The 12,867-nt window shown below is 60.2% G+C and overlaps 1 protein-coding gene across 2 annotated transcripts; it reads left to right on the forward strand.

The window, feature by feature from the left end:
* Positions 1–659: 659 nt before the first annotated feature.
* Positions 660–12,866, forward strand: TMEM132A (transmembrane protein 132A). 2 transcript variants are annotated; one of them, XM_082845789.1, is made up of 11 exons: positions 660–850; positions 3,311–3,525; positions 3,720–3,938; positions 4,697–5,028; positions 6,735–6,884; positions 7,918–8,116; positions 8,201–8,344; positions 9,404–9,606; positions 10,362–10,638; positions 10,987–11,178; positions 11,596–12,866. In XM_082845789.1, exons 1-11 carry the CDS (start codon positions 751–753, stop codon positions 12,631–12,633), a joined length of 3,069 nt encoding a protein of 1,022 aa, XP_082701915.1. In that variant the 5' UTR covers positions 660–750; the 3' UTR covers positions 12,634–12,866. The 2 variants fall into 2 exon arrangements, with proteins under 2 accessions (XP_082701915.1, XP_082701916.1); XM_082845790.1 differs by having other exon boundaries at positions 7,921–8,116.
* Position 12,867: the final 1 nt, after the last annotated feature.

Raw genomic sequence — 12,867 nt, forward strand, 5'->3', positions numbered from 1 at the left:
TTAAGCCGCCCAGGAAAGGCTAACGTGCAGCCAGGTGCCCCGCTCTGGACCTCTCCCAACGCTGCCTGGCGGGCAAGGCTGCGCCCAGAGGCCGGACCTGGGAGGCAGGCCTTCCCTCAGCAAAGAGAGCAGCCCTCCCTCTTCATAGACCCACAGGTTTCTCCCAGGGATGGGGCTGCCTGCATCTGGGGCTCTTCCTCTGTCAGAGTAGTTGTCACCTGGCCCTCCTGGCCCCTCTCATCCCCTCTCCACCCCAGAGCTCGGTTCTCTACGTCCCCGCCCCCCCCCCCCCCAATTCTGGTTCTGGTTCAAGAGTCAGATGCCTTTATAGGAGAGCTGCTTGTGGGGTGGGGGTGAGGCAGAGGAGGTGCTTTTTCCTCATTGGTCAGGAGCTTCCGAAAGGGAGCGAACCGAGCACGTCGTCGTGTCCCTTTTGGCAGAGGCAAGTCAGTCCCCGGGGAAGTGGCCTTCTGCCCGACCTCTAGCACGGGGGCGCTTGGGGCTTCGGCATCCGTAGGGCACTAGGACCCGGCAGGGCTGAGGGGCAGCCCGTGAGCCGCGTTCGCTCCCTCCCACCCTCCTGCTCCAGCTCTAGCTCCCGCTCCATTGTCTGGGAACTGCAGCCGCGGGGCGGGCGGGCCCGCGGATTGGCGGGCGGCGGGGACCCAGCCGGCCCGGTTGGGCCGGGAGATGCCGGGAGGACCGCGGCCACCTGAACCGCCCGCCTAGTCCCGGCCTTGAGTAGGAAGGATGAACGTCTGGATGGCGGGGCGCGTGGCAGCGGCTCCCCGGGGGCCCTGCGGCCCCTGGCTCTGCCTGCTGGTGGCCCTCGTCCGGGACGTCGTGAGAGGTCAGCGGGAGGGGTGGGGCGGGGCGGGGCGAGGGGCAGCCGGGCCCGAGCAGAGGCCGAGCGCGAGGGATGCTCGGGAGCCGGGAACCCGCGAGTTCTGGGACTAAACCCCGAGCCGGGTCGCCCCGCAGCGTGCCCTGAGGGTTAGAGAGGTCTTATCCCTGGGATCTGGCCCCCAGCCTCGCGCCTCTGGCTTTCCTCACTTGCATAACCTGGCAACTTCTTCCTGACCCAAGGCCAGCGGGGTCCCCGGGCTCTCACCGCCTTCCCCCCATCCTCGCCGTGTCCCCGCACCTTCCACGAGTTTCCCCTCCAGTCGCGACGTGTAACCTGGCTGCCCCCTGTCCCGCACACACCAGCTCCCTAATCTGCGGTACAGAGAGCTGTAGCCCCGTGGCTCCTGGCCTCCTCCCCGCAACCATCAACCCAGCCCCCACGGAACGGGAAGCAGCCCCTTTGCCCAGGACCTGCGAGATCCGCAGCCGCCTTCCCCCTGCCCCAAGGAGCTCTTTGACCTTGGAATTACTTCATCGGTGCCTTCCTGAGTATGGGGATCACTGGAGGAAGGGGCAGCGCCTCCCCTGTGCCCCTGCGTGGGAGGCCGACTGCCCTTGTCGTGGGCTGAGGCTGCTAGGTGGAGGAGGATGCCACGGAGAGCGAGGCATTCTCTGCCCCCTCCCCCCACCAGAGAGCTGAGCTCTGAGTGATGCGAGTCCGTGGGAGTCAGGCCACAGAGCATCTTGTAATTATCCAGGCAGTGGAGTATGGAGTAGGAGAAGAACCAGAAGCCAGGGTCTGCCCCCAGGGAGCCATAGTCACTCACCTGTTACACTTGGGGGTGGGGGTCGCGGGGAGTGGAGCTTCTCAGCCACATGCTCCTTGCTGGGGAGGGCCTAGAAGGAGGTTGAAACCATCAAGTCCCCCAGCCCAGCAGTGGGGCTGAGAGCGAACTGGCTCTAGGGCTGCTTTCAGCCACCTGCTCCCCTCCCCAGGGGACCCAGCAGGAGCCCTAATAACCCCTCACACAGAGAGAAGAGGAAAGCCTTGTCACATCTATTATGCAGCAGCAATAATCCCTCCTCCAGACAGCGCACCGCGGTTTACAAAGCCCTCCCCTGTCCACCGTGTCACTAAATGCTCGCTCGTTCTACAGGTGAGGAAACTGAGGCTCCAGGATGTTAAATGACTGACCCAAGGCTAATCAAGGAAGAGTTAGGACGTAAACACAGGTCTCCAGACTCCCAGAACATCCTCTCCAGGGATGGGGGATGCTGGGATGAGTAAGACAAGGCCCCCAGCCGACAGACAGGAAGATAACTAATTCAGGGGCGCAGAAGACTGAGGGGACTGGTGGGAGGGCACGCCATCAAGGGGGGCTTCCTTAAGAAGGTGACAATGACTCTTGACCCTGGAGGGAGGCGCTGCCCAGCAGAGGAGGAGAGACCCACACTCTAGGCAATGAAGCCCACAGGGTGCACGGTGGAAGGCAGCCCAGGGTGGAGAGAGGTGGAGGGTGGAGAGGCAGGGTGTGTAATGGTTGGTGCCTGGGCTCTGACTCCCAGCTCCATCACGTTCCTGCTGTGGGATCCCAGGCAAGTCCCTGAACCTCTCAGCTTCATTTTCTACAACCATAAAATGGGATTAATATTAATAGAACCTAGTTCTCAGAGCTATTACAAAACCCGAAAGAGTTCATACATGTAAAGTATTTAAAATAGTAACCAACATATAGCTTTCTGTCAAAAAATGTTAACTATTATTTTTAGGGCTAACTAGTAGTCAGTTGATACAAACCTAATATGGTCTTAGGGGTCCTTTGCCCTTCTGACTGTTGGTTGAATACTTTGACTCTCTCCCCAAGCTTATGGTTCCCGCCCCCCTCCCCCATTCTAGACTTGCACTCCAATACCCAGTTGGGATGGGGTAGGAGGCAGCAAGTTCGGGAAACCAGTGCAAGGTTGCCATGGTGATGATGCAGAGGGAGGTCGGGGGTGGGGGGGGGATGCCCAGCCAAGTCTGGCCGAGGACCCAGGGGCTGAGAAAGGGTCTCTGCTTCTACAAAGCTCACCTCATCACCATCTTTTACTACATAGACCCTGTCTGGGGAGGTCTGTACCCCACAAATGCCTTGGTGTCAGAGGCAGGTAGGTAGGGGGCAGGAATGGGGGAGGAGGAGACATTGGGAAGGTTCTACTGGCGTGAGGAAGGCCTGGGTCCGTGGAAGGCAGAAGAAGGAATGACTCAGAAGCTGGCAGTCGGTCCTGGATGTAGATTCAAATCCTGGTCCCAGTTACCTCATCTGTGAAATGGGGAGACTCCCCCCGACACCCTGGGAGGATGGGACAGTTACAACCCTTTTCTTCGTCCATCGCTCACCACTGCTGTGCCCCGGGACAAAGCTGAGTTCAGCCCCTGCCTGCCTTAAAGCTGTCACCATCCCTCCCCCTTCTCCCTCTTCAGTGGACTGTGACCAGGACCCCCTGGACCCAGTCTACCTGCCAGCGGCCCTGGAGCTCCTGGATGCCCCCGAGCACTTCCGTGTGCAGCAGGTGGGCCACTATCCACCTGCCAACTCCTCTCTGGGCTCCCGATCTGAGACCTTTCTGCTCCTGCAGCCCTGGCCCAGGGCCCAGCCACTTCTCCGGGCCTCCTACCCACCCTTCACCACTCAGCAGGTAAGGAGGGGCCACCAGAGTCTCCTGGGCTAACCGGACTCAGAGCCAAGGTCTGCTGTGTGTCGCTCAGCCCTAGCTGAGCTCCCCATTTTCCAGAGGGGGAAAAGGAGGCCCATAAAGGCTGTCTCCTGCCAGCCTGAGCTTTTGCTTCTCCCCACCCCTTGCTTTGTTGAGCACCCCCGTTTTCCCGCCAGGTGGTCCCCCCTCGGGTCACTGAGCCACACCAACGGCCAGTCCCGTGGGACGTGCGGGCCGTGTCAGTGGAAGCGGCTGTGACTCCAGCGGAGCCCCACGCCCGCGTCCTCTTCCACCTCAAAGGGCAGGATTGGCCCCCGGGGCCTGGCAGCCTGCCTTGTGCCCGGCTCCACGCCACACACCCTGCAGGCACTGCTCACCAAGCCTGCCGCTTCCAGGTGAGTGTGAGGGCCCCACCTGGGCTGGCCCTGCTGCTGTGTCCACCAGAGGGTGGTCCCGGAGTAGGGAAGAGAGGGCTCACCACTCCCGGGAGGTTTGGAGGTCATGGACCACCTGACTCCATTCCTGCTCTGCTGGCTTTCGCGGGTCCCTCTTATTTAGGCCCCCTTAAGGAGTTCAGTTCATTGTACGTGACTTTGGGCAAGTAACATAACCTCTCTGAGGCTCAGTTTCCTCATCAGTAAAATGGGATAATAACAATTTTTACCTCATATTGAGTTGGAATGGAGAATAAATGAGATGGGTGCAAGAATAGCTTTTGGCCCAATGCCTGGCACGAGAGCAGTCCCTCAGCGAGTGTCGTATTATTGTTCGCATTTCTTTTATTATTGGAATTTCCGCTCTTTCGCAGTCTAGCACAGGGTTCCACTGGAGAGAGGTGTTCTGTGGGCTGTGGGATTCTGAGAAGCCTGAGGATTCTGAGTGGTCGTCAGGGCCATCCTGGAGCGTGATTAGGGGCAGGCGTTGGGGTTGGTTCCCTGGGGAATGAGACTGCTCCCAGAGGTGGAAGAACGGCCAGTGGACGCGTTCTGAGACCTAGCCTCAGTCGCCTTGCCAGTTGGCTGTGTCACGTGGCATGCACCTGTGGCCCGCGCTGGCCCTGCTCTCAGGGACCCCTGCAGCTCTGGGTTTCCCACCCTGGGTGCTGGGACTCCCCTCCCCCACCACGCTGACCGTGGCCGTTGTGTCTTTGCAGCCATCCCTGGGCGCCTGTGTAGTGGAGCTGGAGTTCCCCTCCCACTGGTTCTCCCAGGGTTCGGCCACGCGGGCCGAGCTGGCCTACACACTGGAGCCGGCAGCCGAGGGCCCTGGGGGCTGCGGCCCCGGCAGGGAGGAGGACCCTGGAGAGCAGGCCCTCCCAGTGGGCGACGTGGAGCTGCGCCCCGCGGACCCCCCACAGTACCAAGAGGTGCCCCTGGATGAGGCAGTGACTCTGCGGGTGCCTGACATGCCCGTGCGGCCTGGCCAGCTCTTCAGTGCCACCCTCCTGCTTCAACACAATTTCACAGCCAGCGTCCTGACCCTGCGGTGAGCACCGGGCCCCTGGGGGCGGGTCAGAGGCCGGAACCTCTGCAGGAAGACTGCGCAGGTACCTCTTCCTCTTGGGGTCTTCAGTGGAATCCTTGACCTCTGCAAAACATGGGTCCGCCATACCCACTCCAGGCCAAGCACTGTGGTTGCCCTGGCAGCAGGCAGGACCCAGCGACTGGGCACGGCCCTGAACTTGGAATCAGAAGGAGGAAGCTGCCCTCCCCTGGCGCTTCCCTGAGACTCCTTTGTCCGGTGGGCTAACGTTACCCACAGGGCAGTTGCGGCTCCAGGGAGGGGAAACGGGAGAGGGCTTAAAAACTGGAAAGTGCAGTGCCTGGGAGTGGTAAATGCTCAGATGCCCGGCAGAGGTATTTGCCCTAGTCCCATTCATCTGCATCTTTTCCCTCTTACCACCCTCACCATGGGTCCTTAGCCTTTGGACAGAGCTGGCTCCTCCCCATAGGAAGGCCCTCCTTTTGTGTCCGTTTCTTCAGGAAGTGCCCCACCCCCAGCCATCCCCCACCCCAATCTTTTTTTTTTTTAAATTTATTTAATTAATTAATTTATTTTTGGCTGCGTTGGGTCTGCGTTGCTGCGTGCGAGCTTTCTCTAGTTGTGGCGAGCAGGGGCTACTCTTCGTTGTGGTGCGCGGGCTTCTCATTGCGGTGGCTTCTCTTGTTGCGGAGCACAGATTCTAGGTGCGCAGGCTTCAGTAGTTGTGGTGCGCAGGCTCAGTAGTTGTGGCTCATGGGGCTCTAGAGTGCAGGCTCAGTAGTTGTGACACACGGGCTTAGTTGCTCCGTGGCATGCGGGATCTTCCCAGACCAGGGCTCGAACCTGTGTCCCTGCATTGGCAGGCAGATTCTTAACCACTGCACCACCAGGGAAGTCCCCCCCACCCCAATCTTACTACTGCCAAGGATTTGCAGGGCGTGACTTGCCTACCCCATAATGGGGTTTGTGTGTGTCCCATCCCTGTGTCTCACAGGTGCCCGTCGCATCTCCCTGTCTCTCACGCCCTCCTCTCTCACTCGTATCATCGTTAGATCTCCCTAGACACTTAAAATATGCCAAGCCCTGTGTCTCCACTCTGGACCTTCAGAAAAGAGCAAGGCCCCATTCCCCCTCTGGCACTAAGGGACCCCTAGTGATAGGGAAGGGGACTGGATGGGCAGGGACTGGATTATATGCTCTGATGAAGGTACGAAGTGCTGCAGGGGCTGGGGCTAGGGGGATGGAGGCAGGGGAAGTTCATCCTGCCACAGGGAGAGCTTTCTAAAGGAAATGGGATCTGTGTTGCTGGAGACTTGAAGAATGAGCAGGTGAAGAAAGGAAGGGCAGACCAGGCTGAAGGTACAGCCTGAGCAAAGGCTTAGAGGCATGAAGGGCGTCGTGCTCGTGTTCTTTGGATGCAGCTAAAGCTAAGAGTGCGTGGAGAGATGTCACAGCCAAAGAAGAAACTGGACCGGACCCTGGAGGGCCTCGGATGCCAGGCTAAGACTTGACCTTGTGGGCAGTGGGGAGTCATAAGTGGTCTTTGAATGGGGGAGAGCTGTGTGGCAGGACCTGCAATGAGATGAGGTCCTTCTGGGTCAGAGGATGGCGAGGAGGAGATTCACACTGGAGTCCCTTATCTTCCCGCTCTGATCCAGTCCACGCTTCAGCAGCCCCCTGACAAACTGGACCTGTGTCCCCTTCCCCAGAATCAAGGTAAAGAAGGGGCTGTATGTGACAGCTGCCCGCCCAGCCCAGCCAGCCCTCTGGACCGCCAAGCTGGACCGCTTCAAGGGCTCCAAGCACCATACCACGCTCATCACCTGCCACCAGGACAGGCCCACGGGGCCAGACTCCAGGTGGGTGCTTCCCTCCCACGAGGGGTAGAGCGGGGAGGGATGGTACTGGAGTGCTAGTGGGCAGATCTAGGGGGCCCGAGGGGAGGGGGCTGCCGGCCCTCATATTCCCATGTAGGCAGGCACAAGAGCAGACTCCTTCGAGGAAGCAGCACAACGCAGGTATATCTTTTGTTCATTCAGCTACTATTTATCCATCCCCAGGTACGTGCCAGGTACAGTGAGTGTCTGTGAGTCTTAATCCAGGTGATGACAATCTATCCTGGCCGCCCAGTCACAACCCTCACTGCCGCTACCCTGCCTCCCACTACCAGCAAATGGGTCCCTTTTTTCCCGGCCATTAATATTCCCCCAAAAGCCCAGTTGCAGTTCTTAACATTTATGAACTCTTCTTATTCATGCCCTGAGTCTGGGTCAAGGCCATATGCTTTGTAGCCCCTGTTTGAATCCTAGTTCTGACACTTTTTGGATAAATAACTTGGGCAAGCCAGTTCAGCACGCCCCCGCCCTACCCCACCAGAGCCTCTGTTTCCTCACTTGTGAAATGGGAATAATGATGCATCCCTTAGGGTTTGTGAAAATAAGGTACCACCCAGCAAGCATCTAGGCTGGTTCCGTGAGGTAATTTATTATTCAGGGTGTCAAGTGGCAGTTCTGGGACCGGGAAGTGAATCTTCCTACTTGGTAGAAATTGACATTGGTGCTTCATGCCACCCCGACGGCTGTGGAAGACAGAGGCCTGAGTGCAGGGGGCCCAGGAAGGCAGGACAGCCAGCAAGCGTTCTAGGGGTTGGTAAAGTGGCTTCATGGATCTTGAGTGGATAAGAACTTGGGCTCTGGAGCCAGGATGCTTGGGTTTAATCCCAGCCCTACCACTTTTTGCTGTGTGACCTTGGGCGAGTTACATAACCTCCAGACCTCAGTTTCCTCATCTGTAAAATGGGGATAATCGTAGGACCTACCTCATGAATACAGGAAGTGCTCACAACAGTGCCTGGCCGCTCTCAAGCACTCAGATTCTCTCTCTTCTGGCCAGCAGCCCCCTTGAACTGTCCGAGTTCCTGTGGGTGGACTTTTTGGTGGAGAATGGCACTAGTGGGGGCGTGGCAGTCACTCGCCCTGTCACATGGCAGCTGGAGTACCCAGGCCAGGCCCCCGAAGCGGAGAAGGACAAAATGGTGTGGGAGATCCTGGTGTCGGAGCGGGACATAAGAGCCCTCGTCCCGCTGGCCAAGGTAAGGGGTCCCCAGCTCTTCCCAGCCAGGCTGGGGGCCAAGTGAGGTGAAGAGCTTGGGGCTGAGCTCCTCCTGCACCCCCAGGCTGAGGAGCTGGTGAACACGGCGCCATTGACTGGAGTGCCGCGGCACGTCCCTGTGCGCCTTGTCACCGTGGACAGTGGCGGAGCTCTGGTGGAGGTGACAGAGCACATCGGCTGCGAGTCAGCCAACACACAGGTCCTGCAGGTGAGTGGCACGTATGCGTTTGTGTACACGTGGCGCACACAGCGTTCCTCCTTCCCCACTCAGGTCCCCAAGAGAACAGCTTTTTCTTGACACCAGTAACCTCATGAGGGGGACCACAGCTTTGGTCCCACCAACTCTCTCCAGAGTCAAGTGGGAGCTGTGCAACCCCCAAACCCCCAACTTAGGCACTTTCACGTTCTTACTGCACTGGCAAATGAACTGACGTGGGAGAGTTAAGAGCATGTACTTTATGGTGGGAATGTTTTCATTTGAAACCCATCTTTGTTTATCAGCTAGCTGTGTGATTGTGGACAAGTCTCAACCTCTCTGAGCCTCCGTTTCCTAAGCTTTAAAATGGGAATCTATTTTAGGGATGTTGTAAGAATTAAAAGCACTCTAAGACAGTATCCAGCAGAGAGCAGGGGCTGCTGTCATAATCATAATACAATATAATCATTATCGAATGGTAAAAGTAAAGACAACTATTATTATTGGAACCTCATAATGACCCATGAGGTTAAAAAAAAGGCAGGGCAACATTCCCCATTTTGAATTCCCCTCAGAGGGGCAGCCCAGGGCCTGCATTTCCTAAATTCTGGCCGCCTGAGTGGAGGTGTCTTTGGCTACCTGTGCCAGCACTTTGCCTCTGTGTCAGTGGTTCCTACCTGAGGGTTCACGGACGGATAGGTCTGCCTTGCCCTCAGCCTCTGCCTACCCACTCGTACCTGGTGGCTCCGGCACCAAAGCCAGGGGCCAGCACTAATGAGGAGCCAGAGTTGTGGATTCAAACCCTCCTCTGCCAGGAGAAGGATTTTGTCCTGTGCAGATAGCCAGTTCCCCCAGCTGAGCCCCAGGTGAACTCAGGGAAGGGCCGTTCCTGCCAGGGGAACGGATCTTGGCCGCGTGGGGAAATCTTAATCTGAGGACACGCATTACAGAAAAATACAGAATGAATTTTAACCGTACCCCTTTCTTATGGTATGGGGGTCAAGAGATGCCCCCCGGTCCATACCTGTCCCGGGTGGCTGCGCCCACCCCCTGTCTTCTGCCCTCCCACAGGTGTCCGAGGCCTGTGACACTGTGTTTGTGGCTGGCAAGGAGAGCCGGGGTGCTCGGGGGGTGCGGGTGGACTTCTGGTGGCGCCGGCTGCGGGCCTCGCTGCGGCTGACCGTGTGGGCCCCGCTGCTGCCCCTGCACATCGAACTCACCGACACCACCCTCGAGCAGGTCCGAGGCTGGAGGGTACCTGGCCCAGCGGAAGGGTAGGTGGAGCCCTGGGGAAGCTGGCAGGCCTTGGCGAAGTCGCTCTGGGACTGAGGGTGCAGGGGACACAGCCATAAGCCCGAGCTGGGGTCTGAGAAACTGCCCCATTGCCTGTGGTTGCTTCTCCCCCCGCCCGCCCATCATCACCCAGCTTCTGACCGCTGTTTGTGATTGCCGACCTCCACTCCTCTCCTCCTTCCCTGCCTTACTTCTCTATAGTACGTATCACTTTCTAACATACCACGTGATCTGATTAATCTCGTTTGTGGTCTGACTACCCTCCACACTCCTCCCCTAGCATGTAAGCCCTTGAAGGAGGGGATTTTGTCTATTTTGTCGCCTGCTGTGTCCTCAAAGCCTAAGATGGCACTTAGTAAATATTGAGGGGATCCCACCAGAGCGCAAGGACGAGGTGGCCTCAGGCCTCTGGAATCTGAGCTCCCAGGCCCTCCAGAGAGCGAGCACCGTGGGTCTCCCCCTTAAGAGAGGGTCTCGTCACGCATAACCAGAGTTCCAATTAGGAGTAAGAGGAGGGCGAGAGCGGCTCGATGCATAGGCAAAGGCACCAGTCAGGAATGGGACTGGGGCGCGGCGCCTGCGGGTGGAAGGACCTGACCACGGAGGTGCGGCTGCGATCGGGGCTTGGGGAACGTGCGCCCACTAGGAGCTGGGGGCCTCCCTTGGGCGGGGCCCTCGGCCGGCTAGGGGCGGGGCCCGCGCTGACGCCCCGCCCCCGGGCCGCCGCTCCCCGCAGGGTGCTGGAGCCCGAGGCGGCAGGGGCGGAGGAGGCCGAGCGGCGCGTCCGCGGCTGCCGCCTGCAGTACCAGCGCGCCAGCGTGCGCTTCCTCGTCCCTTTCGCGGCCCACCCGCTGGACGGCGGCCGCCGCCTCACCCACCTGCTCGGCCCGGACTGGCTGCTGGACGTGTCCCACCTCGTGGCGCCGCACGCCCGCGTGCAGGACCCGAGTGTCGCCGCGCTGGAGGGAGGCCGCGTCCTGGTGGGCCGGGAGCCCGGCGTCACCTCCATCGAGGTGAGCAGACGGCCTGAAAAGGGTGTAGGTGACTCCCATAATGTTAATGGTCAGGTGTGAAGAGTGTCGGAAGGCCCAGGGTGTACCTGGGGAGGTATGAACCCAGGGGGGTTGGGGATTGGGTCAGAATAGGGCGACCCGTGTAACGGAGGAAGTCCTTAAAGTATGATGGGCTGGGGTTGGGTATGTGGGAGCCAGGTCTTGAGGTGCTACGGGTGGGAAAGCAGCCTGTGCAGATGCTGGGAGCACAAACCAGACCCCTTTGTAAGGGTGCTGGGTTCTCAGAGGACGGAGGCTGTCGGTGTACGAGGGCCCCCACACACACTTCCAACTCCCTCTCACCCTCAGGTGCGCTCCCCGCTGTCTGACTCCATCCTGGGGGAGCAGGTGCTGGCTGTGACGGATGACAAGGTCTCGGTGCTGGAGCTGCGGGTGCAGCCAGTGATGGGCATCTCACTTGCCCTAAGCCGGGGCACTGCCCACCCCGGGGAGGTCACAGCCACGTGCTGGGCACAGTCAGCCCTTCCTGCCCCAAAGCAGGTGACAGCTGGGGGGTCAGGGGGATGAGGTCAACATCTCCAGCTGGGGGTTGATAACAGGGGGATGGGAGGTACCTCCACCCTTCACCTTAGGGTTTTCGGGATGAGGACTGACTCCCTGTAAGGTAGTGAGCTCTCTGCGGCTGGAGGTGATCAAGCAGTGACTGGCTGGAGTGTGGCAGTGGGAGGTTATTAGATGGCTCTAACTGAGGACCCTCCCGATGACTCAGACCCCTGGGCTGAGTGGAAGACAGGTGATTGACGCATGTCCCCTCTCTCCCTGTGTTTTGTCCCTCTGCCTGTGTCTGTTTTCTCTCTGGTCTCTCCTCCTCCGTGTGGCCTGTCTCTGTGGGAGTGGTCTCTGTGTGCATGCGTGCGTGCCCTGGCGTGTCTCTGCCTGTGTCTGTGTGCCCGACAGGAGGTGGCCCTCTCCCTATGGCTGTCCTTCTCTGACCACACCCTGGCCCCCGCTGAGCTCTACAACCACCGTGACCTGGGACTGTCCGTCTCGGCCGAGGAGCCCGGCGCTGTGCTGCCAGCCTATGAGCGGGGTGCCCAACTCGGGGTGGTGGTGAGTGGGGCGGGCGTCAAGGGGCTGCCCCTGCATGTGGCTCTGCACCCGCCTGAGCCCTGCCGCCGGGGCCGCCACCGTGTGCCCCTGGCCTCTGGCACCGCCTGGCTAGGGCTGACCCCCGCTCCCACCCCAGCCCCTGCCCTCCCATCCAGCCCCGCTCAGAGCTCAGCTGCCCCAGAGGCCAGCGTGGGTGGAGAACGGCGGGCGGCAGGCGGTGCGGGGGGCGGCGGGGATGTGCGGCGCAAGTTTGAGCAGACAGCAGAGGAGGCCGGGAAGGAGAAGGCGGAAGCGAGGGAGGAGGCGGAAGAAGACGAGATGGTCCCCGCCCCGCAGCGGGTCACCGAACTAGAGCTGGGCATGTACGCCCTGCTGGGCATCTTCTGTCTGGCCATCCTCATCTTCCTGGTCAACGGTGTGGTCTTCATGCTGCGCTACCAGCGCAAGGAGCCCCCCGACAGTGCTGCCGCCCCTGCCGCCCCCCAGCCCCACAACTGGGTCTGGCTGGGCACTGACCAGGAGGACCTGAGCCGCCAGCTGGATCGGCAGTCCCCTGGCCTGCCCAAGGGGGAGGGGGGCTGCCCCTGCGAGAGTGGGGGAGGAGGGGAGGCCCTGACCCTGGCCCAGGCCCCTGCCGGGGGCACCTCCAGCTCCTCGAGCACCCTGGCCAGGAAGGAAGCGGGGGGGCGGCGGAAGCGAGTAGAGTTTGTGACGTTTGCGCCAGCACCCCCAGCCCAGCTGCCCGAGGAGCCCGGGGGGGCCCCTGCCGTGCAGTCCATCCTGGTGGCAGGCGAGGAGGACATCCGTTGGGTGTGTGAGGACATGGGGCTGAAGGACCCCGAGGAGCTGCGCAGCTACATGGAGCGGATCCGGGGCAGCTCCTGACCCTCCCCGGCCTGCCTGGCCCGGCGCCGTCGGCCTCTAGCCTGGGCAGCCTCCTGTTCATCCTCTGGTGCTTGTTGATGCGAGTTCCCTGCCTGGTCCCTCGCAAGGACTCCCACCCAGGCCCCCTCTGCCCTGCCCCTTGTCATGGACCATGGTCGTGAGGAAGGGCTCATGGCCCATATTTATGAGAACCATTTCATCCTAATGTTGGGTACAGAATAAACTGAGAAGGAA

The sequence above is a fragment of the Leucopleurus acutus genome (genome assembly GCF_964270905.1).
Source record: "Leucopleurus acutus genome assembly, chromosome: 8".
Classification (NCBI taxonomy): domain Eukaryota; kingdom Metazoa; phylum Chordata; class Mammalia; order Artiodactyla; family Delphinidae; genus Leucopleurus; species Leucopleurus acutus.